The sequence below is a fragment of the Ascaphus truei genome, chromosome 9 (genome assembly GCF_040206685.1).
Source record: "Ascaphus truei isolate aAscTru1 chromosome 9, aAscTru1.hap1, whole genome shotgun sequence".
Classification (NCBI taxonomy): Eukaryota; Metazoa; Chordata; class Amphibia; order Anura; family Ascaphidae; genus Ascaphus; species Ascaphus truei.
The window spans coordinates 1206121-1230649 of record NC_134491.1 but is presented as its reverse complement, the minus strand read 5'-3'; the positions used below and the strand labels follow the sequence as shown (position 1 = coordinate 1230649).

Genomic DNA, 24529 nt, shown 5'->3' with positions numbered 1-24529 from the left:
TACGAGCTACCACTCTTCTCTTACACGCTGCTATCAATCAAAGGGATCTCTGAATAATTGGATATTCACTCCTTCATTATGGTTATGATGTATGCTTTATTTTGCACTGTTTATACCCTTACACTGTAGCGCACAAGTGAGCTATCCTTGTGCATTTTTTAATTTTTCCTCCTACACCTGCCTCAGTATCTACTGAAATAAAATCTCGGTATGTCTCTTATCTTGACGTGTCTGCACACAGAGCAGGCGTGGTCTTTATTACCTGTCGAGATTCATCATCTGGGAAGTCATCGTCACACAGCCAAATGCCCAGGTCGGTCTTCTGGAACTCAGCAGCTACCAGGGCATAAAACTCCAGGGTAGGGCCCAGCCCTGTCCCTTCCTCTCCTAGGAACTCCACCTGCAGAGACGGGCGGTTAAGAGTGGTCAGGAGAGCGTAATGGAGATGACAGAAACGGGGACGGCAAGGGAAGGCCAAGAAAGAAAGAGGGAGAGAAAAAAAAAAAGACAGAAAAGTGAGAGGATTTGGGAAAGCCTGGTTAAGGGGGTTAGTTAAGGAAGAGAAGGTAAGGAGACCAGGTGGCAGTATTATTCACCATCACATTGGCAGTGTTACCTCGAGCACAGACTTGCGGTCTGCGTGGATCTGCATGACGTTTTCCGCCCATTCCATCAGCGACTCTCCCCGTGGGACTTTAACGCGCTCATGCTTTAGACGTCCCACTCTGAACTCCCCCGGGTCATCCCTGCGCACTGCGCTGGCCGTCCTGGTCCTCTCCACAGTGGCTTCCCGCCTGTTCTGCAGCCACACGATGGCTCTGAGCAAAGGCAGAGAGACAGAGAGGGTCACACTGTCACACCGCAGGGCTCACGTCTGTGACAGACCTGGCAGCTGGGAGGGCACCATACCTAGACGCACCAAACGCGGTGCACGTGAAGTAAAGCTGCCGCGTCTCGAAGGGGATCAGGAATGGGCACTTGCTTGTCAGCTGCTCACACCAATCTGGCAACGCTCCACTGGCCAAAGCCAGAGGCTCCTGTGCAGAGAAGAGAATTCACTTAAATTCTGGACCTAAACCCTTCAACTGCCCTGCCTCCCTCCCCGCGTCCCTCTGCGCACCTCAATCTGCTGTAGGATCTTGGTGGTGATTTTCTTGCTGGTGAATTCTTCTGGAGGGACACTGAAAAGGAGCAGCTCTTCCCCCTCTGCAAAAAGCAGGAACATTATTGGACATTCACAGCACATACAGGGTCCCCCATACAGCAAGCAACAAGCTTCCCAAAACATGCAGTGCCACCATACACTACGTTATGGATTCACGTGTAGTGGGTTGAACAGGTAGACACACATACTGACCACACACACACACACACACACACACACACACACACACACACACACACACACACACACACACACACACACACACACACACACACACACACACAAACACTGACCACACACACATACACAAACACTGACCACACACACTGACCACACACACACACACACACACACACACATACTGACCACACACACACATACTGACCACACACACACATACTGACCACACACACACATACTGACCACACACACACATACTGACCCCCCCCCACACACACATACTGACCCCCCCCCCCCACACACACACACACACATACTGACCACACACACACACACATATACTAACCACACACACACACACATACTGACCACACACACACACACACACACACACACACACACACACACACACACACACTGACCACACACACACACATACTGACCACACACACACATACTGACCCCCCCCCCCCACACACACACACACACACACACACACATACTGACCACACACACACACACACATACTAACCACACACACACACACATACTGACCACACACACACACACACACACACATACTGACCCCCCCCCCACACACACACACACACACACACCTTCCTGTGGGGTCCTGGCGGAATAGGGGTCGCTGGCTACAATGTAGAGAATGCGCAGAAGCTGCAGAACATCCTCCACCCCGCAGGAGTTCTGCCCGCTGCCAGCTTTTGCTTGCGGCTGCTCCCGGGCCTGGCTCAGGATATCGGCGCTCTGCAGCGTGGCAAGAGCAGCTGGCATCACCGCTGATTTGCAGCCGTTCTCACAGAAGTCCTGAAGATGGGAGAGAGAACGGGGTCAGGAGCCACCCAAAAGTATTCACCTCCCTCACCCTACGGAGGGGCAACTCCAGGTAACAGCAAGATGCGGCTAAGTGACAATTTGAAGACTGTTAGAACACATCCTACCAGAATGGTATAAAACCCCAACATTATATACATAGCACCTCGTACACCCCACAAAAAAAAACAAAAAGAAACACATCCATGTGTCCTGAGATCGACATAATAGAAAATATATTGTATATCCTGGGACAGCACCACTGAGACTTTCCAATAATTGCAAATGCACCTGTCCAATGTGTGATTTTATCAGATAACACCTGTTAAAATCAACAGAAAACATTTACGGGCCAGGTTTGTTAAGCAATAAACGGGCGATACGGAGTCTTCCACCATGGACGGTGTCGTATGGAGACGCACTTCTTAAATATGGCCCTACATCTTTAACCCTTTGACTGCTAGAATGCAGGCCCCTCCATAAACGAAAAGGGTTAAGACACCAGCAGATTAGTGCTGATTTTATTATTAACAGTAGCAGGGAGGGTGGAAGCAGAACGCTACGGATCCCAGTCCCGACCCATCAGTACTTTGTAAGCAGCAATGAGCTGGGAGCAGTTGCGGTTCTTGCGGATGCTCTTGTTGGTGCCGGTCAGTTTCCAGCGGCGCAGGAAGCCCGGGTCTGCGTTCCTCTGTAGGTATGTGATCAGGTCATTCTTTGGCAAGGTGTCTGTGCCCAGAGACTGCTCCACGTGCTCCACAGACCAGCAGCCCTGAGGCAGGAAGCAATGCAGTGATAGGCAACTACACACCAGGGCCGGATACCACAGTCAGGTATTTGTACCAATGCTGAGGATTTAGGGTGTGAACCCTTTGGGTGCCCAAAGACATAGCCACCACATCATGAGGTCTGGCACTCCAGGGGCCCCAGGATATAGTGGCTACGTAATGGCCTTTTACAGGTCGTTTTCCAGGGGAGGGTCGGGCTCTGCGCCCCTACAGAGCACAGAACGCGATCTGGCACGCAGGGAAACCGAGGAGGAGGATAATTACTCTTCTGTTTCCAGGTTCAGTGACGCAGTCACGTGATCGCGATGTGCCGGATGGGCTGTGGCATCGTGGTGCCGCGGCCCGTCCGGCACCCAAAGGGTTAATGTGTTAGGGGGACCACCCCTCTGCAGCCTGCCTGTGTACAGCATGGTGCGTCAGTGAGAACCCCGGGGACCTCCGTGTAATGTGTGCCAGCGTTGGACTCACCATTCTGCCAGTCTCCTTCTGTTTATCCGAATCCCTCATCTCTCTGTACATAATCCTGAGGAGCGAGCGAGACAGCAATGAGTGAATAATACCCAGTCCCGCTCCGCAGGGCAGAACACCCCACTGGTGCCCCCGGTACCCCCAGAATGCCCAGCACCCCCTTACGTGTATGTGGGCTCCCATATCCTCCTCAGCTTGTCCGATTTGACGGCCCCATTGCAGGAGAGTTGCAGCAGCTTCTGCACGTAGTAGAAGATGGTGCAGCGGTAATGACTAAGGGGGAGCTCCACCTCTCGCCCGCTTCCCAGGCCAGTCACCTTCAGAGTGAGCGCAAGACGTGGGGCTGGGGTGCACTCCACTTCCTCCAGCAGCTCCGAGTGAGGGGTGCCTACAGGGAGCGATCAGGTGAGATTAACATGCCAGCACCGGTTTGTAACCCTCCCACTGCCAATCAAAGTACTGCAGACACCTGGCAGCAGGAGGACATGTATTTGAGGTGCACGGCCATTATATACATATCCTGCACAAGTTTCCAGAGAGATAAATGGTGCAGGGTGAGGAGGGGGAACCAGCAAATACTGCCCAGCTGACAGACAAAAGATGTCAGATCAGGGACAGATTTAAAGGTGCAGCGCAACCTCTGTTTTGGGTTTCACATTGTATGGAGCAAACTTTTCATTTCTAAATAAAGAACCATTGTTAAAGTACATAAGAGACTTCTGTGCATCATTCAATTTAAGAGGGGGGAGTTAAAGGGTCCCGGGTTGATATTTGCTTCTGCGTATCTCTCTCCCCAGCAGTACCCAGATAGAGGTGTGAAATCCCTATTATATTACATGAGGTTAAAGTAATTGATTCCAGAGACAAGTCAGCATCTAGATCTAAGGATCTTTGTCATGGTCCCTTTCTAGAATCAGGTAGATCTCTTTATGCAGTAAGTACCAGGAATGATCCATCTGTGTACAGCGCCTCCTTCCTCTAAAGCAGTACACCCGCATATCTCAAGCCCCTCCCACTGCCTCCCTTTGTGTACATCTGGTACGTTGTTCTCAGTCTGTACCACCTCCAGGTCACGTCACCGTCCCACGCTCGCTGCCACCCTTCTACATATACCTGGTGCAGGGATCTCCAGGTCTGTGGTCTGCTGGACATTGGTGCGTCCTGGGCGGGGATCAAAAGCCGGAACTAGAGCGGAGAACTGGCGCTTCAGCACGTAATCGTCATCCCACGTCCTTCGCCGGCCGCCCTTTGTCTCATATTCCTCCTCCTCCTGCCCGGAAGAATAAGAGGTTAACTGGCCAATATCACACCGGCACCGGCCAATATCACACCGGCACCGGCCAATATCACACCGGCACCGGCCAATATCACACCGGCACCGGCCAATATCACACCGGCACCGGCCAACATCACACCGGCACCGGCCAACATCACACCGGCACCGGCCAACATCACACCGGCACACAACAGTGCTCTTTAAAGCAGTTTGACAATGGGCTGGATCAGAAGAGATTTAGGTGTAGAAAGTTTTTGTAATTTGATACATGAAAAAAATATTATATTTTAACATTTTACAAGCATTTATAATCTCTGTATCATATATATTTACATGACCTCACAAGAGAGTTTTACTGTGAAAAAGTGCACAGGTATAAAGTTAAAGGGCCACGGCAAGGGCTTGACTTGCAGGCTGCCAGTTGAGGGGCCCTGGCAGCCAATCACAGGTTAGTATCACTGTCACTAGTCACTCAACTTGCAACACTCATCGTCACTTTCTGTTTCGTTATCTGTAAATCCTCATACTCCTGCTCACTAGCTGTTAGTATCTCTCTTACCATCACCTCCTCATACTCCTGCTCACTAGCTGTTAGTATCTCTTACCATCACCTCCTCATACTCCGGCTCACTAGCTGTTAGTATCTCTCTTACCATCACCTCCTCATACTCCTGCTCACTAGCTGTTAGTATCTCTTACCATCACCTCCTCATACTCCTGCTCACTAGCTGTTAGTATCTCTTACCATCACCTCCTCATACTCCTGCTCACTAGCTGTTAGTATCTCTTACCATCACCTCCTCATACTCCTGCTCACTAGCTGTTAGTATCTCTTACCATCACCTCCTCATACTCCGGCTCACTAGCTGTTAGTATCTCTTACCATCACCTCCTCATATTCCTGCTCACTAGCTGTTAGTATCTCTCTTACCATCACCTCCTCATATTCCTGCTCACTAGCTGTTAGTATCTCTCTTACCATCACCTCCTCATACTCCTGCTCACTAGCTGTTAGTATCTCTTACCATCACCTCCTCATACTCCTGCTCACTAGCTGTTAGTATCTCTCTTACCATCACCTCCTCATACTCCTGCTCACTAGCTGTTAGTATCTCTTACCATCACCTCCTCATATTCCTGCTCACTAGCTGTTAGTATCTCTTACCATCACCTCCTCATACTCCTGCTCACTAGCTGTTAGTATCTCTCTTACCATCACCTCCTCATACTCCTGCTCACTAGCTGTTAGTATCTCTTACCATCACCTCCTCATATTCCTGCTCACTAGCTGTTAGTATCTCTTACCATCACCTCCTCATACTCCTGCTCACTAGCTGTTAGTATCTCTTACCATCACCTCCTCATACTCCTGCTCACTAGCTGTTAGTATCTCTTACCATCACCTCCTCATACTCCTGCTCACTAGCTGTTAGTATCTCTTACCATCACCTCCTCATACTCCTGCTCCTCCTGATTGTCATCCTCGTTCTCATCATCTTCCTCGTCAGGCTCAGGAAGATCTTCATCATCGTCCAGCTCAGCGAGCAGCGTGCTAGCCCGGCAACTGTCCAGGAAATCTGCACATGGCAAGAGCGAGAGTGGAGATGGGGAGTGGGGGGCATTAGGGACACACAGTGACCAAACATTCAGCACTTAGAGCATGGCCCCTTCAGGGCAGCTCAGATTCATTAGTGGGGGTACGGAGCACGGCACTTCCTGGGGAGCCCAGATAAAGGGGCAGTAAAGAAAGCCTGGCACCTCTGGGGCAGCTCAGTTACATGAGCAGAGAGCAGCATCTCTAAGAAAGGGTTGGCTCATGAGATTGGTGCAAGATACTGATTCTTTAAGATCAGTGTCGGGGGTTATGCACATGCAGTAGACAGACAGACCCGTAGGTGAGCGTTCCCCTCCTGGACCCGACGTACCATACAGAGAGTACTCTGCCTCCTGCCCTGTGTCACTCTCGCTGGAGGTGGAGGTCAGGCTGGTGGTCAGCGTGTTGCTGAGAGACTGACCCACAGAGAGACCTGTGGTGGCCGTGGCCACATTACTGCTGGTGACACTGGATGTGGACATTGTAACAGTGGAGGTGGTCCCTGTGGTGGTGAGGTTGGGAAAGCTCTGAGCACCCATCAGTGGAGAGGCTGAAAATAGAAGGACAAAGGCTGAAAACATAGCCACAAATACACAGCACTAGCAATGTGCTTACTTCCCCAATACACAATTGCCCCCTAGTACACAGCATTAGAAAGCACCAGGGCTCTACTTACGGCCCCAAAATACTTCCCCCCCACTATATAGCCCCATGGCTCCCTCTCCCTTCCCAGTCTCTCCCCTTCACATGATGTCGCAGCTTGACGTGGCTCCCTCTCCCTGCACAGTAGATAAGAGCATGGCATATCTCCGTACATGAAGGGTTCCCTCCCTCAGGGCTCCCTCCCTCCCCGCGCCTGGCACTCACTGGCAGAGCTGACGGCATTCCTCCCCAGCGTGTTGGTGTTGTTGTCACTGCTGCTGCGGCTCAGGTTCATGTTGTTGGTGGCATTTGTCCGGGCAATGTTCGCCACCCTCCTCACAAAGGATTCCAGGCTGGATGTCTCCCGCGAGGACAGGTTGGGGACGCTGGCGCTGGAGCTCATAGGGGCCCCCGCAGCCAGAAGGGAACTGACCGACAGCCGGTTGCTGGCCGAAGACCCCAGAGGACGAGGCACCGCCGCTTCCTTGTTGCTGAGCTCAGACACGGAGCTGACGTCAGGTGAGCTGATGCTCACCATTCCCATTGAGATGGCGGGCGCCTCCCCTGTCGTCTCCCCCCCAGGAAGGCAGGCGGAGGACCCAGAGGCTGCCGGGTTAGAGGACAGCACCAAGATGGGATCGAAGCCCGGCTCCTCTGCCCTCCTCTCCGTCTTGGCGCAGCTCAGGCTGACATCGCTGCTGCTGGCCACACTGCAGACTGAGCTGCTGCTCCCTTTGCGGCTGCCGGAGCTGGCCACGCCCCCAGCGACCGCACAGGAGGAAGAGGAGGAATGGGGAGGGGCTTTGTCGGGGCAGTTGTTTTTCACCAGGCTGCTCCAGGAGGGCGGGGTGCCTGCAACAGTGGATGAGACAGGTTTGGGTGACGCCACGGAATCTGGGTCATAACCCGGGGCCAGCTTGAGGTCAAACTTTCCTTCCGCGCCCATGCGGTAAGAGTTAGAACCACCGGCATCCCAAATGACATCAATCCAGCCTGGAAAGGGATAGCAGCACGTGAGACGGAAGAGCGGACAGCAAAGAAAATAAACGGGGGAGGGGGAAATAATCAGAGCTTTGCGAAGAGAAACAAGCTGCAAGCACATTAACTCCTCTGCTGCCAGAAGAGCCTGCAATACTTTGCAAAGCAAATGACTTGCAGCCCCTCTGACAGACAGGGGTTAATTCCCACCCCTACCAAGCACCTGCAAAGCCAAAAGCAGCTCCTCTCCCCCGCTTTCTCACTCCCTCCCCCTCCCCCACAGGAGTGGTTATACAAATCTAAAATTGCTCAGACAATACAATTACAGTTCCAAGTCTATGCTCTGTACAGGAACCCCAGCTTCTCTATGTACTGTAACTGCAGGGATATCTGCGCTCAAACTTTACATGGAGGGCAGTTAAATTAAAAACAATCTCTTCCTTAGGAAGGAACATATTTGATGCATGTAGAGGGAGAGGGGGTTGGCCCGGTATTAAAGGGGTTGCACCCCATATGGCTACCCCCTGACCTCACCAGGGAGGCAAGGGGTTAACTGGACTGCGGTCCAGGAATGTGGCTTACACCTTGTCATGTCAGGAAAATGTATGTTCCCCTGTTCCATTATAATCCTGTATTTTAATGTTTTAAAGTGCATTTATGTATCTCCAGTTCTGGAGGTCGCAGAGAGTTGATATTTGGCCAATGTGTGGAGTCACTGTAGGCATTAAAAACTGGCAAATTTCGACCCACCAGAATGGAACTTATTAATATGTGTAGATATTAAAGTGTATATGTATGCTATTTTGGATCTGCTCTGACAATGCAGACTCCATCTGCTATGCTAATAGGTCATGAAGGGCAGCCGGCCGATTGAGCATAAGCACTGTGATCAAAAGTTAACTGCCTGATTGTTTACACTAAGTACTAATCAACCGACCAAGTACTAATCAGCAGACTCTGCCACTCTAATTGTTACCCGAGGGTGGAGAATCATCAAACTGGAGCGGTTTGTAAGTGTTATGTCTACACCTACAAACAATGCAGATACTTCATTTGATAGACTGGTCGTCGCCCCTGATTTAATTATGGGGCTACCCATAGAGTCCCAGTACACATGGGCTAATTAGCTGGGGGGCATGGGTTAATCTGTGTCTCCACGTTAGGGATTGGATACAGATAATTGTCCACCAATGGTCTGCATTCAATGTTAAGAATAGGGTTAGAAGGGTGTCAACCCTACAGTTTTTAGTTGTGCTTCTGATTCCACCTGGAATGTCACTGGATTGCTGGAGAATTGCTAGCTGATACTTCTCCATCCCCCAACCCTACGTAAGTGTTACCTTCTTGTCTGTTAATTGTACTATATTGCTGTGTTCACCTTTTTTAAGGAATAAATATATTTTATTATATCTAAGCCTCGTTCAGTTCAACCCAGATATTTGGTGTTTATTATATCTTGTCATAAGTTACCTTGACAATGCATATAACAGGAGCCCCAAGACAAGACTTCTACACAACTCTGATCATGTGTCTGTCGGAAAACTCATTTGGGAAGAGATTGGCCATTTAAAAGTTGCCATCCATATATTGTACTAGCCTCGAAGTGACAGTGCTGCCTGCGTTCTTAGCCATTTCTTATAAAGCTCATTTAATGCTCATCACTCCGTTTAAAATCACACTGATATTTGATCGTATACTGCTCAGTTTATACAAAGCACACGCGATTTTCCAAGATATGAACTGCCGACTTCCATAACGCAGATTCCCCCTTTATTTCCTGGGTTTGATGAATCTTTGCGAGTGATCAGATGATTAAAGCCTTCATGTGCTTTGGATAATATGAGCAGGGGTGCTCAACGCCAGTTCTCAAATTCACCCCCCACCCCCCCTGCAGGTCTTCAGGATATCCCTGCTTCAGCACAAGTGGCTTTGACTGAGCATCTTGAGGAAGCTTGAGAACAGGAGTGGAGTACCTCTGCTTTAGAGCACTTCCAAACTGACATTACATTGTCAATGTCACTTAGGGATCCTGCCACATGTATGCTGCCAGGATTCCACCCCAGAGGCGGCTGCACACCTGGCGTAACTAAACAACTTAAAGCTGCCATTTAAATCCAAGATTTTATACTCAAAATCGAATATACATGTTTATGTTCGGTCTCCCAATGTTACTATGGGATTTCTCTACACAGAGGAACCCTCAGTTTGCGGTCAGAGTTTGGAAAACCCTGATCCTAAAAAGGTAAGAAGCAGGAAACAGGACAGGTGAAGAAGAAAATGGCAGGAGCTGGCTGCAAGCTCACAAATATTCACTGTGGGGGTCCACAAAAGGCTGCCACGGCCACAGTGCAACACGAAACCCCCGTTTTATAAAAGATATTGCCAAGTATTCTCAAGGAGCCAGTGGCAAGGGGCTTTCACCCCATTGCAAGCCCCTGTGGCAGCCAAGTAGTTACATTTCGATGTCCCATTTATTATGGCAAATCGGATCAGTGATGGGACTCCCCCATGCAATCCTTCCAGATAATACCCCTGTGCTCACAGGGTGGGGAGGGGGCGGGGTTCCTGTATGGGCGCTCACCATTGTGTAGCTCTCCTGTGACTGTGCCTTCTCCCTGGGCACTGCCATCCTGGTCTCGCCACTTCCAGTCGATACCGCGGATAACGCGGGCGCCGGGCACCATGTATTTGAGGACCTGGGAGCGCACCAGTCTTCTCTGGCGTCTCAAGTTGGCTTCTGCTTCTTTGGCGGCTTTTCCTGATGAGGTGAAGATCACGCATGAGATGCAACACAGCGCACTTACCACCTGACTGCTATTATAAAGGGTCAGTCTCTCCTAGGACCAAAGTGCACTAAGGGCAGTGACATCTTTAAAGGGTCAGTCCCTCCTAGGGCCAAAGTGTACAAATGGCAGTGACATGTTTAGGGGGGGCCACGTCAGGGTGACAGAAGCCTTTTTGTACCAAAATCAGGGTGCGACAAGGGTAAAGAAAAATAAAATGAGGGACAAACACTTCCCCTAAAGAAAGCAGATCTTTGCTTATAGCATAGTTAGATTTAGCCAATTAAATAGTTAAACACAAAAAGGTTGTTTACGTGGGTTTGCACCGTTAAAGTCATTCTTCAGGTTCCCAGCTGCGGACACAAAAACAGTTTGAGGCTTGTGATGATAAACGCAGTGAGTTTTGCACTTTATATTGTGTGCGTCTGGCTGTCCCTTGGACCAATGAAGGATGTATTCTATTGCTACAGTATGTGTTTGTGCAGAGTAGAGCGTGTGTGACTGCAGGAGGGCCCTGTATTTCTCTTGCTTTGGCACTTGCCGGATGGAACTGGATCAGAACCAGAGGGAACATTTACATTTTGAGGATGAGCTGGAGTATAAAGCAACACAGAGAATGACTATGCAGCTCAAACCATCTAAACATCCTCCTTCACTGGTGGTATTCACAATCGCTGCCAGCCACCCACTGCAAATATACCCACACTCGTGCTCCAGGATAAAGGGCAGCGGTGTGCCCAGAATGACACGCTCTTCCCCTCTCACTCACCTAGCTGGTCCTCACATACACCGCTCACGCTGCCGTATAGCTCGAAGCCGGACAGGGAGAGGTAGTGTGTTTGCCCGCTGGCATTCTTGCCCGTCTGCTTGATGCGGATGTGCCGCCAGCCCTGCTTCTCCTCTCTCGTGGGGTCCAGGGGCCACGTGGCCGTGGAACTTTAAGATAGGAGATAACAAATTAGGAAGATTGTACCTCCAAAACCTGCTCTTCATGCCCCGCACCCCAGGAGACCTGCCCATGTCTGTAAGGTTTGTTATCTCGTACTCCTGTGTGATAAGGACCCCGTATCCTCTCAAAACGTGAAGGAACACAATGTATGTATAAACAATGCGACACTTCTAGTGACTGAGCTGTTCTGTCAGAACATATGAACGTAATATGATCATTACATGTAACAACGTCTAGGTTTGTATGTTCATAAATACTGGGTATAAAAAAACGTGTGTATATATAAAACACACACAGACATACACACAGACACTTAATATACCGTAACAATGCAGATTGTAGGTTACATTTGGATGTATATATATCAGCCCGTGCATGTATATACAAGTATTGTGTGTGTGTGTGTGTGTGTGTGTGTGTGTGTGTGTGTGTGTGTGTGTGTGTGTGTGTGTGTGTGTGTGTGTAGCAGTTCCCTGCACCCCTCGGTGCTTCTAAACCTCCCTGTCCTGCCAGCACACAGTGCGGTCAGTGCCCCCGGCTGGGCACTATGTAAAGAAGAAGTTAACAGGTACCCAGGCTCATTGAGGCTGCAGTCGTCCAAGTGGGTGTAAAGCGTGGTCCAGTTCTGGCCATCCTTGGACACTTGGAAGACCCAGTTGCGCAGGGCGGACCGGCCATATCCGCGGGCGTGGCGCAGCGTGTAGGCCGATGGCACAATCCACAGGCCGAGGTCAATAGCAAACCAGGCGCTCTTGTCATCGTTGGTGTGGCAGTTAAGGGCCGAGCTGTCACGGCTCAGAATGTCTTCAAGTCGGCCATATGGCAGGTTCCGGCCTTCTGAGGACGTAACCACCACAAGGCCATAAGCAGCCGGGTTCACCCACTCGTACGCGGTCCTGAGAAGGTACAGAAGGCACGTGTCACCAAACATTGTCAGCCAGAAGAAACTGCCCAGACGGACCCTGCAGAACAGCGACACCCAACAGACTGAAGGCTCAAGCTATCCTACAAAATGGTAGCCACACTATTTTCCAAGCCTCTTGTTGCTGCGTTAGATTGGAGTTCAGAGAAATCAAGCAGGAGATTCACATTAAGAATATAGAACTGATACCTAGAACAAATGAGATTATCTGATACAGTCAAGTGAGGTTTACTATAGTGTGTGAAGGATCCAGCAGGTAGTGTATGGGTGCCTGCCATGGAACAGCCTGAACTCGGAAAGCAAGAATATGACGTTTAATCAGACTGTGCGAGAATGCAGATGTTATTCTTACATGTTGGGCTTTCCAAGTTCGTTTATAAAATGTTATTTACCAAAATGTTCATTATCTGTCCAACACAAACGTATAAAAACAATACTTTCAGGATGCTGTGCAAACTATTCTGCCGTCATGAAATATACGTGCAAGTTATTTATCGGGAATTCCTCCTGCAGGTCACTGCAGATAAACATAATGGCAGCAAGACCCCCCTCTTACTTTGCGTTAGTCCCAATCCAGTACATGATCCCGTTGTCATCGAAGTCGTGCTGGTGGCGAAACACGCAGCTCTGCCCCTCACGCAGCTTCCGTACAAACACGAAGGACGAGCGTTCAAAGTCGTACCACTGCTTAGCAACCTGCACGGACAGCCCCACAGAGAAATGTCACTCCCTGGCCCCACAGAGAAACGTCACTCCCTGGCCCCACAGAGAAACGTCACTCCCTGGCCCCACAGAGAAACGTCACTCCCTGGCCCCACAGAGAAGCGTCACTCCCTGGCCCCACAGAGAAGCGTCACTCCCTGGCCCCACAGAGAAACGTCACTCCCTGGCCCCACAGAGAAGCATCACTCCCTGGCCCCACAGAGAAGCGTCACTCCCTGGCCCCACAGAGAAACGTCACTCCCTGGCCCCACAGAGAAACGTCACTCCCTGGCCCCACAGAGAAACGTCACTCCCCTGCCTCCTCCACGGATCCCACAGAAAAGATAGTCATGAAAAGCACAAATCTGGGACAAAGGGTCGGAAGGACTCAAAACTTCTAAGCGCATAACACTTAACCCGCATAGAGGACACTCCAGCCAGAGCATGTGCTAGGGAGTCCCAGCTCCTGACACATTCACACGGGAGTTTTGGCATGCACACATCTGCACTATTCATTGATTATTCCGGATATGTGACCAGGCTGGGTGTCCCAAGGACAGCATTGAGAAGACACTGGCACTGAGATAAGGAGATAATGGTAGGGTTTTGCACTCCCATTCAGACTCCCCAGAGTTAATATGACTGGGGCTAAGCAACTTTCACTGCTCCTGTGCTAAGTTGTGTATACACATATTTCTAAGGAGAATCCCAAATCTTTCAAAAACCCATGGGAAAACCAGATCACCGGGATCGCCATATTTACAAAGCAGTGCAAAGGAATAAGGCTGGGGCCATAGAGGGGTGAGGAGTTGGGAGCCGCGCTGACGCTGAGGCTCGCCTGCTGAAATCTGCACGATTTCATGCCCATGTAGGCGAGCCAGCGGGCGCGATCGGAGGCGGGGGGAGACTGAGGGAGGCGGGGCAGTGACGTCGCTGGGCCAATCGCCCGCGACGCACCGACGTCAACGTCACGGCGCCGTGGCGTTGACGCTGCTCCGCGCTGATTGGATGTTTTCAGCCGACAGCGCGCTGAAAAACAGTGTGGCTGTCGGCTGAAAAATCCAGCGCCTCCGCACGCCTGCGGACGCAGGCGTGAGCCCCCTCTCAAGGCATCCTCATTGAGGATGCAGGGGCTCAGCGCGGAGCGTCCGCATGGCTCAGCACGGCCTGTCCTTCTATGGACTCGGCCTAAGGCATCTCACAACCTGGCACTTAAGTGTTTCCGTGAATCCCTGACTCCGGGACTCCCACTCACCATCTTCAGCAGATATTGTTCCAGGGACTCAACAGTCGCCAGCGGCTCCATCTTAAGCATCCGACCGGTACGGTCGATTAGGGAGGTCTCTCCCGGCGCCCGCTCTAGCCGGAACCGAAGCCTCCGAGTCAGGATCTGAGTGAAGAACGTAAGAATCAGAGAGACGTGGCATTCATATGCACGAGGCAGGTCCCGCCTGGGATGTGAACATGGCGTAACATTCGGTGTGGGTAACAGGATAAAGGAGCAGCAAGAGCCAGGGCAGGGCTGGCCAACTTCAGTCCTCAAGGGCCACCCACAGGACAGGGTTTCAGGATATCCCTGCTTCAGCACAGGTGGCGAAGACTGCACCACCTGTGCTGAAGCAAGGATAGCCTGAAAACCAGACCTGTGGGTGGCCCCTTGAGAACTGGAGTTGCTCACCCCTGAGCAAGGTGCAAAAGGGATCCATCAAGAAATAACAGAGTGATCTACAGGTCAAGATGACCGCTAAGTATATGAGTGGTCAATATGAGACGCGCAGGGGGTGCTGCAGAGCGGGAGAAACGTGCATTAATGTATGCTGCGGGAGCAGGTCAGGAAATGATACAGAAGAAGTCAGGGAAATACACAGGGGCCGCGAGCGAGGATTAGTAAGGACATTGCAAGGGTTGCTCTAAGCCAGAAGGTGGGGAATCTGTGCTGGAATAGCAGGGGTGCAGCAGTGCTAAGGTGCAGTAACATCTGTGTGTGCTGGGACAGCTGGGAGAGGAAGCACAGGACGGAGGTGCGGCTGTGTGGGGTCGGTCAGGGATACCAACCGTTTACCTGCAGGTTGTAGCTGGATCCCGGCGTGTCGTAAAGATGGAGGGGGAGGCGTTCTATAGACTCCAGCACCGCAATCAGCTTTCGAACCAATGCAATGGCCGGACGGCTGGGGATAGAATGAAGACTATCACACGAGCAACAGACTGAGAGGACACGCAAATGTTACGGAAGAATTTACAAATTGCCATCACATTTACATCCCTAATCAGGGACTACCAAAATGGCAACCCGTAACTGGCACCTGAAGCAGGTGTGTGTGTGTGTTCCTGCCCCCTCGCTAAAGAAGCATGTGCTGCATATTTTTCATTTGTTTAGATAGTAGAACCAAATATAAAAATCAAAACAATAAATACATGTAGAGTATTGGTAAAAAAAAAAAATTGGTAAAAAAAACTGTTCTATTGATTAGAGCGTCCCCATAATTGAAATGCATGTGATCAATATTGGATGGGGAGACGCCCCTTTAGAAGAGATCACACCCACTATACCTTCAAAACAGCCATGGACAAAATGTAACCCTTTCACTGCCAGCAGCATGTGTATATGTATAATACTTCGGGCCAGGAAAGGTTAACCATACCTCTCATCGTCTTCATTCTCACTGAACGCCGTTTTTAGGACGTTGAGCCTCTCCACCAGCTGCCCGCAGTCCTGCTTAATATCAAAATCTTCACTCTGCACGAGGAGAGAGGAACGGCCAACAGTGTCACAGCCGTGGATCAATCCAGACTTTCTACCCCCACAGGTGGCTCACATAGTGACAGACTATGGCCCAGCCACAGGGTTGCACACAGAGGGGAAGTCACTGATCTGAGGTTCATCAAGACATTTGCAGAGCAGAGTGACAAGTCCGTATGGACCTATAACTAGTGGTAAACATGGGATGGTACAGAACACCACTACCTTCTTTTTTATTTACAAACTTACAATTCCATTTTTAAGAGAGGTTCTCTATTTACGGAATATTGCTTAAAATATGCCTGTAGTCTAAAGAGCTTGGTCCCAATGTTTAATAAATAGAGATCTTTTAAAATCAGGCACAGTACCACTACTTTTTTAAGCTACGTTGGACTACGGTCTACAAGCTGTCCTGAGACAGCGTGGTGATGGCTGCACACTGCACCCGTGTCTGGTCATCTAGTTGGTGAGAGGCTGCAAAACCCTGCATATGATCTATAACCGTTATTGGCAGGCCCGGGGTCCCTCTCCTAGGTACGTACGTTGTTGAGCACAGTGAGGAGGGCCTGCACAAGGCCGCTGCTGCACATCTCGTACGGAGAGATCATGTTCTCATCCTTCAGCAGCACAATCAGGTTCTCCAGGGCTGTCTTCAGCAGGTCTCTCCACGTGTTCTCCCCTTCTATGCACTGCAGGAAACAGGGGGGGCAAGTTAAGAGGTGCCAAGCCAAAGGGAACAGTGTGAGGAAGGGTCTAATCCTCAAACAGAAAGGTGACAAATAGGAGAACCCTACGGTCCAAATCATGTGTCCTTACAGAACAGAGAAAGAGCCCCAAGAGCCCTCCCATCACCGGGTGATACAGGGACAAAACACTCACAAATTTGGGGCCCATCACAGATCATACAGCGGAAAGACTCCCAGCCTGTTCCCTCCTCACAAGGGGACCCCGGTCTGCCCTGAACTCTCACTTGTCTGTTTGTGTGAAGCTCCCATGAGGACTCCAGCTGTGTCGCAATGTTTCTCAGCGTCACCACTACGCCGCGCGGCATGCTCTCCACCGCCTTGAAATGATCATCATACAAGTCCCTCGCCATCGACCGCACCTGATTAGAAGACAAGGTTAACGGGGCGACCAGCAAGCCCTAAAGCAGTCCTGCGCTGAGGCCCCCACAGTCACGGCTTGCAGGAGTCAGAAACGCAACTCCTTCACCGCTTCAGGGAAGTAAAAACCCTTTATCCTGTACCCCGCTCTAGAGACGGGCGTTGTATCCATTATTCAAGGGGTGGTCAACTCCAGTCCTCAAGGGCCACCAACAGGTCAGGCTTTCCCTGATTGAGCCACTTCTGCTGAAGCATGGATATCCCCAATACTTGGCCTGTTGAGGACTGTATTATTCCAACACAGATCACACCAGCCCTAGAAGTGACAGTTTCTCTCGTATTACTTATCAACTGTAGGAAGATGACGTTCTGACCTCCTATCCCAAGCCATCCAGGTGCTATCTTGAGCGGACAGTTGGTTTAAAGACTGCGATTTGGTAACAATTATTTTATACCCAGAAAAGGAGCAAAATTCTTCCAATACCTGCAAGATAATTATTTGGGTTTTTGACAATTAGCAAGGGTCTGTTAACAGACATAGTCACCTTTAGTTCCTCATTACTCGTTTCTATTCCCTCAATTCCCGTATTATCAAAGGGATATACTGTAAGTAATGGCTTCTAGGGCGATGGCAAACAGGAGTGGTGAGAGGGGGCGTCCCTGTCTAGGTGCTTAAATTGAAGACTTGGGATGAATATTTATTGCTGCCCAACCCTGAAAGTGCCCATCTCTGGGTCCCTGTGGCCTCCCTGGGGAGGAGGCTCGTGGCAAGGTCGCGAGGAGAGGAAGGACGCTCGCGCTTCACTCACCTTCTGCTTGGTTTTCTCCAGCTTGGATTTCAGCTTCCTGCCTCTCTTCCCAGTCCAGCCAGTAACAAACTCAGACCCTGCAATGCAGAGAGAGAGGGGGTCAGCAAGTCACAACAAGCAGGAAAAGAAGGTAACAGGGGAAAACACCCCAGCATGTGGCTGGAGGCATCTGGAGTGAACAAGGGCCAATCCCTCCTGAACCAACTCCAGGGGCATGTTTAAGGGGTCTCACCCGGGTAATAGATACTTAGTCTACCCAAATCTGTCAGCTACAAGTAATTGTAATTCATTTATTAAAGTTAGACCTGGGAGGGGTTTGGTTTCCTGTGGCTGCTTCATTCTGTACAGCCAGAGTTCCCCCTCCCCCTTATTGGTTCTCTGATAAGGACATGTAATAAAGGTGGGAGAGGGAGGAGGGGGTATGATACCATTTGTTGGACCAAATAGTAGATGATGTTACAAGCTTTCCATCCTCTCGGGTCCTCCATCAGGTCCTACCTGAGAGGTTGGAAAGCTTATAACATATCAACTACTTGTTGGTCCAATAAAAAGGTATTATACCCCCTCCTCCCTCTCCCGCCTTTGTTACTACAGGGAAGAAAGGAGCAGCACGGCCACACACCCTTCTTTGCGGATAAGGACAGGGTGAGAAGGGTTTAAAAAAAACAAAAAAAGAACACACATAATTGGCAAACCCATACCCTATTCAGGAGGCCTTTAAAGCAGCAGTACAAGCAATATCCTACGTGTGTGTTTTTTTTTTTTTTAAATCAGTTCTGTATTATGAGAAAATACTTGTAGCATTTAAAAAAACCAAAAAAAAAAACAACATATTTTAATGTGTCCAATGTAGGAAGCATTTCCAAAGTGACAGCCCCTTCCCTTTCTGCTCTGGCTCTTGAGCCCCGCCCTCTCTCTAGCAGTGCACCAATTGTATCTAGTAACTGCCCAGCCAATAATATTCCAGGAACTACATTGCCCAGAATGCTGTGCAAGAACTGAATTAAATAGCCCTGAGCAAGCGATTGATTAAAGTAAAACAGATCGATCGGCAGCTTAGCTAATCACTTGGCAGTGTGCAGATTGTATTGATGCACATATTGAATGGGGGGGAATATATAAATATATATATTTAAACAGCAGCTTCAACTGCAGTTTTAAAGTAATGCAATTGGAAATTCATTCCAGAGAAACAAAAGAAGCCATATCTTTGCTTTTATCCCTGTTCCATTAGAAGCCAATAAGATTGTTAAATTGTTCACAAGATGTTTTTGTACGATTATGCGGGATTGCACCTAGAACTCCTGGTACGGGGCACTGTAATAACCCCCAGGTGATAAACGGTGTCAGAATTTCCTGTTCTGTGCGCAGAGTATTCAGTTTAAGAGTGGTACGTGTCCTGCCCCCACACCAGAGCCCACATGCACCCACCCAGCGAGGTCTCTGCAGTGAAGGAGTGCTTGGTGCCCCTGTTTGACTCGAAAACGAAACCCGGCAGGTCCTCCTTCAGTATGGTGGCCTGCTGCCCATCCGAGTTGTGGATAGCCATTTCGCCGTCTTTCAGGCAGGTGAGGGACCAGTTGCCCACTGTCAGCTTGCCTGTCCCCGGGCTGGACAGGACAGGCTGGCTGGAGGTGGATGGTTTGACCTGGCTGCGAGCCCGCTGTAGTTTCTCCAGGAACTCGCTTCTGCTTTCTGTGTGCGAGATGGAGAGGAAGATTAGGGAACTGTGGCATTGAAACAGATTACAGACAACGGGAATGGTATAAATCTGTGCAACAGAGCTGCTTCCAGGGTGCAAAAGGGAATAGCAGCACACAATTACGATTCCCCTTTGAAACACCAGCAAGAGGGGTTAAATGTTTCTTCTGTGTGACTGCACTGACCCGGCAACGAAGGGACAGATCTAGCGGATCAGAGGTCCCTTCTATGTCACTAGGGACAGATTCAACTGACTAGAGGTCCCTTGGTCTGTGTCACTCTGCAGGAGGGACAGACTTGAAACAATACTCCCATGTAAAACATATAGGACACCTACAAGCTCATATTGAACCCCCAAAATAACCACAACATATATAAGCGTATAAGTGTCACAGAGGAGAGCTACTGAGCATGGCAATATATATTTAAAACCAGAGATAGAACATGAAACAGACAGATCTCAGTGCTACATGCAATGAAACTTATACATGGTACAGAGTATATATATATATATATATATATATATATATATATATATATATATATATATATATATATATATATATATATATATATATATATATATATATATATATAATCTATATCTATATCTTTTGAATAAAATGATATTTTTGTTTAACTCTTTGGCCAAAGTGTTGTAAGCCCCTGAGCCACTACACGGCAGACCACATCTCAAGGGTCCTAACATTAATATAAATTCTTAATAACCTGTACATTACCGGGAAGAATGATTTATAATAAATCTGTCAAAATTAGTTGCATAGTTCTAAGTCTGATTGAAGCTCTTATTAACCTGTACATTACCAGGAAAAGCACTCTGTATTAGATTTGTCACAATCATACTGCAAGCAAGCAAGTTCCCCTGAGAGTGAGAGATGCAATGCAGTGAGCTTTTAACCATTTGAAAGTGGGAGGGGTGAGCTTCAAACTAGGGAGGAGGAGCCACCCTACAATCTCTCAGGGGAACTTGCTTGCTTGCAGTATGATTGTGACAAATCTAATACAGAGTGCTTTTCCTGGTAATGTACAGGTTAATAAGAGCTTCAATCAGACTTAGAACTATGCAACTAATTGATAGATATAAATTGATGGGCAATAGGTCTTCTCTGTGTCACCCTGCAGTGGGAATGCAAGCTGGCACCTCGGCTCCCAAGCTTACCGGAGCTGTCTGAGCCTCCCTCAGGGCTCCCACTCGAATACATCGTTGCGAGCTTCCCGTCCAGGATGAAGCGGAACCAGCCATTGCTCCCGTTGGAGAGCTCCAGGGCGGCTGCGTCACTCCAAATGTACAAACAGTCCCTGCCACGGATCACTGACCAATCCCGCCAGTGGTAGGGTCTGCCCTGCTGCAGCTCCTTGGCATCTTCCTGTGGCTCATCGTCCTGAAGGGAAAGGTACCAGGAGTCACCCAAATCTCTGCCCTTCCAAAAACGGCCCTGCTGAGAGCACTGGGCACGCTCTGTAAGTGCACGTCTAAATCCCCTCACTCCCGAAAGCCCACAATCAGTACAGCGTTATCTTCTGTACTCGACACCCCCCCACCCCCAACTATTCTTAGGAGTAACCCAGAATTCAGCAGGCAGGAGAATGCACAAAGTTAACATATATAAAAAAGAATTACAGCGGGTTATACCGAAAAGAACAAGGGGTGAGAACGACAGGCCCAAATTAATTCTACGGGAAGATCAGTAGCTGGGGGCCCTACAATTAGCAGCACTCTGTCCCTTGTGAGGACGCAGCAATGGGGCAGCATGGACACACCTCTTGGCTCACCTTCTCTGGCTTGGGATCTTCTTCGTTCTCATCGTCCGATGTAGGCCCAGCGAGAGTAGACACCTTGCTGATGACCCCAAGCCGGGCCAGCTGGTCCAGGAAGAGATCGTCCCCTTTGTCCACCAAATCCCTAATGATCTGCAGGGCCAATAGGTGACCATCGTCATCGTCCTGCAGAGGGGACAGAGAGCAGTCAGGTCATGGGGTACGCAAGACGTGTGGCATGTGTACCTAAACATACCACGTTCAAACATGCACATTCACGCACTGCAACAATAACCATCTAAAAGCAGTCCTCAAAAGCCACCAAAAGGTCAGGTTTTCAGGATATCCCTGCTCCAGCACAGGTGGCTCAATCAGTGGCCACCTGTGCTGAAGCAGGGATATTCCTAATATCTGGCTTGTTGGTGGCCCTTGAGGACTGGAGCTGCACACCCCTGTATTACACCATTTAAATATAGTTCAGATTAAAGGGACAGCACCTCAGCCAGCACTGGGTTTTACATTAAAAAGATTTAAAAACCCTCAACTCATTCTACCAGGTAAAGCGTGACCGCGACCGTTTAAACCAGTTCAGACAGTATATGTCCCACTGATATAAAAGCGAGCGCTGGCTAAAGCGGTCCTTTTCATGAGAGTTTAATTTGCAACTCACAGTGCCACATCTTCCAAAGTCTGTAGAGATTACATGTGCCAGGATTCATGATTTATTGCCACTGGTTCCATGCATGCTCCTCTCTCTCGCCTGGCTCTCCCCGCCCTATGCACTCACCTCCTGGTCCAGCACAGTGGCAGTTATCTCTACGAGGACAGTGGGCAGATTGTGGCCGGCGTCGGAGTCGCACACCTCCTTCAGCAACGCCTCTGAACAGAAGTGGATCATCTTCCGGATGAGAGCCAGGCTGGCCTTCCTGCAACACCAACGGGAAACAAACCATCATACCCAAACAGCTAACCCCACTCAGGCGACAGCTGGACAGCACAGAGGCTCAACCTCCATCTAGTCCCAACATGCTGCTCAGAGGAGCAAAAAAGTGAGAAAGGAAGAGCGAAAACAAGAACAGGTTAAAGAGGAAAACGCAAAAGAAAAATGGAGATTGAGAGAGGGAGGGAGAGAAGGCGAGAGGGCTAGCAGACGGTAAGAGGGAGAGAGGGCGAACAGACGGTAAGAGGGAGAGAGGGGGGGGCAGACGGTAAGAGAGAAAGAGGGACTTCCTGCGCTGGAGAAGCCATCAACTCCATTCAAATAGCTCTTCCCTGTGGCCGTAAATGTGTCTATCACAACATGTAGGACATATAGAGGGGCCTATGAAAGGGATATACGAGAGGGAAAGAAGACACAGGCTCAGGGTACATCTGTGGTAGTGTCTCTCGCTCATTCAGGCAGACAGTACCTTATCGAGGGCAGCATGGTTTGCTGAAAAGTCTGTGCAAACACAGGTAGCAGCCTCTTCAAGTAGATTGGGGCCATTTCTGGGTCCCCCTTGGGCTCATTGCATTCGTCCTCCTCCCGGTTGGAGTCTTTCTTCTTCTTTTCATCTCCTTTGTTCACTGGGCACATCCAGTCCCCTGAAAAAAACGCGAATTGCTAACCAGACTGAGATCAGCGGGGGGTGTCCTGCCACAAGCGCGGCATGTTACCCAGACACTGAGATCAGCGAGGGGTGTCCTGCCACAAGCGCGGCATGTTACCCAGACACTGAGATCAGCGGGGGGTGTCCTGCCACAAGCGCGGCATGTTACCCAGACACTGAGATCAGCGGGGGGTGTCCTGCCACAAGCGCGGCATGTTACCCAGACACTGAGATCAGCGGGGGGTGTCCTGCCACAAGCGCGGCATGTTACCCAGACACTGGGATCAGCGTGGGGTGTCCTGCCACAAGCGCGGCATGTTACCCAGACACTGAGATCAGCGGGGGGTGTCCTGGCACAAGCGCGGCATGTTAACCAGACACTGGGATCAGCGGGGGGTGTCCTGCCACAAGCGCGGCATGTTAACCAGACACTGGGATCAGCGGGGGGTGTCCTGCCACAAGCGCGGCATGTTACCCAGACACCGGGATCAGCGGGGGGTGTCCTGCCACAAGCGTGGCATGTTACCCAGACACCGAGATCAGCGGGGGGTGTCCGGCCACAAGCGTGGCATGTTACCCACACACTGAGATCAGCGGGGGGTGTCCTGCCACAAGCGTGGCATGTTACCCAGACACTGAGATCAGCGGGGGGTGTCCTGCCACAAGCGCGGCATGTTAACCAGACACTGGGATCAGCGGGGGGTGTCCTGCCACAAGCGCGGCATGTTACCCACACACTGAGATCAGCTGGGGGTGTCCTGCCACAAGCGCGGCATGTTACCCAGACACTGAGATCAGCTGGGGGTGTCCTGCCACAAGCGCGGCATGTTACCCAGACACTGGGATCAGCGGGGGGTGTCCTGCCACAAGCGCGGCATGTTAACCAGACACTGAGATCAGCAAGGGGTGTCCTGCCACAAGCGTGGCATGTTACCCAGACACTGAGATCAGCGGGGGGTGTCCTGCCACAAGCGTGGCATGTTACCCAGACACTGAGATCAGCGGGGGGTGTCCTGCCACAAGCGCGGCATGTTACCCAGACACTGAGATCAGCGGGGGGTGTCCTGCCACAAGCGCGGCATGTTAACCAGACACTGAGATCAGCGGGGGGTGTCCTGGTTCTTTGTTGGGCAGAGTTGTAGAGATCGAGAGCTTGGGATTGTGGAGGTAGAAAAGGTGCAACCCCACTGAGCCACAGTCAGCCTCAAACTGACCTCAATATAAAGTGAAAGCACTCAGAGATGATACGTGCGAGCAGTCTGGATATGATTTGTTAAGGCTCAAGAACAGTTTTAATGTCTATTTCAAACTTTGGGCAATTATAGGCCCAGTGCTTTCTAACCCTTCTCACGTGGCTTCTGTACTCATTTTACCTATGTACAAATCCCATGTTACTTCTACACTCCGGGACCAAAACTGTGCTACAACTTGGAAATATTCAACATTGCCTAACATTCTTTCAGAAAAACAAGTGACATGACATTGAATATACAATTGTACTGCTCTTATTCCGAGTTACGTCAGGAT

At 50.1% G+C, this 24529-nt stretch overlaps 1 protein-coding gene across 10 annotated transcripts in view; it reads right to left on the bottom strand.

The window, feature by feature from the left end:
* The window catches only part of HECTD1 (HECT domain E3 ubiquitin protein ligase 1), a 56597-nt gene that overhangs the window by 7247 nt on the left and 24821 nt on the right, over positions 1 to 24529 (bottom strand). Inside the window, exons 10-37 of one of the 10 annotated variants that reach the window (XM_075613170.1) lie at positions 22823 to 22997; positions 22201 to 22339; positions 21417 to 21599; positions 20815 to 21037; positions 19365 to 19628; positions 17934 to 18010; positions 16992 to 17126; positions 16564 to 16710; positions 15924 to 16018; positions 15344 to 15449; positions 14537 to 14671; positions 13136 to 13275; positions 12230 to 12553; positions 11478 to 11644; positions 11023 to 11061; positions 10507 to 10683; positions 7173 to 7940; positions 6637 to 6855; positions 6155 to 6288; positions 4549 to 4705; positions 3601 to 3823; positions 3436 to 3490; positions 2769 to 2951; positions 1963 to 2173; positions 1121 to 1206; positions 910 to 1037; positions 617 to 818; positions 263 to 400 (exon numbers count right to left, since the gene is read on the bottom strand). In XM_075613170.1, the coding sequence (XP_075469285.1) occupies positions 263 to 400; positions 617 to 818; positions 910 to 1037; positions 1121 to 1206; positions 1963 to 2173; positions 2769 to 2951; positions 3436 to 3490; positions 3601 to 3823; positions 4549 to 4705; positions 6155 to 6288; positions 6637 to 6855; positions 7173 to 7940; positions 10507 to 10683; positions 11023 to 11061; positions 11478 to 11644; positions 12230 to 12553; positions 13136 to 13275; positions 14537 to 14671; positions 15344 to 15449; positions 15924 to 16018; positions 16564 to 16710; positions 16992 to 17126; positions 17934 to 18010; positions 19365 to 19628; positions 20815 to 21037; positions 21417 to 21599; positions 22201 to 22339; positions 22823 to 22997 (5030 nt within the window). The remainder of the gene's footprint in view (positions 1 to 262; positions 401 to 616; positions 819 to 909; positions 1038 to 1120; positions 1207 to 1962; positions 2174 to 2768; positions 2952 to 3435; positions 3491 to 3600; positions 3824 to 4548; positions 4706 to 6154; positions 6289 to 6636; positions 6856 to 7172; positions 7941 to 10506; positions 10684 to 11022; positions 11062 to 11477; positions 11645 to 12229; positions 12554 to 13135; positions 13276 to 14536; positions 14672 to 15343; positions 15450 to 15923; positions 16019 to 16563; positions 16711 to 16991; positions 17127 to 17933; positions 18011 to 19364; positions 19629 to 20814; positions 21038 to 21416; positions 21600 to 22200; positions 22340 to 22822; positions 22998 to 24529) is intronic. The other 9 variants (XM_075613175.1, XM_075613171.1, XM_075613177.1 and 6 more) reach the window with 9 other exon arrangements.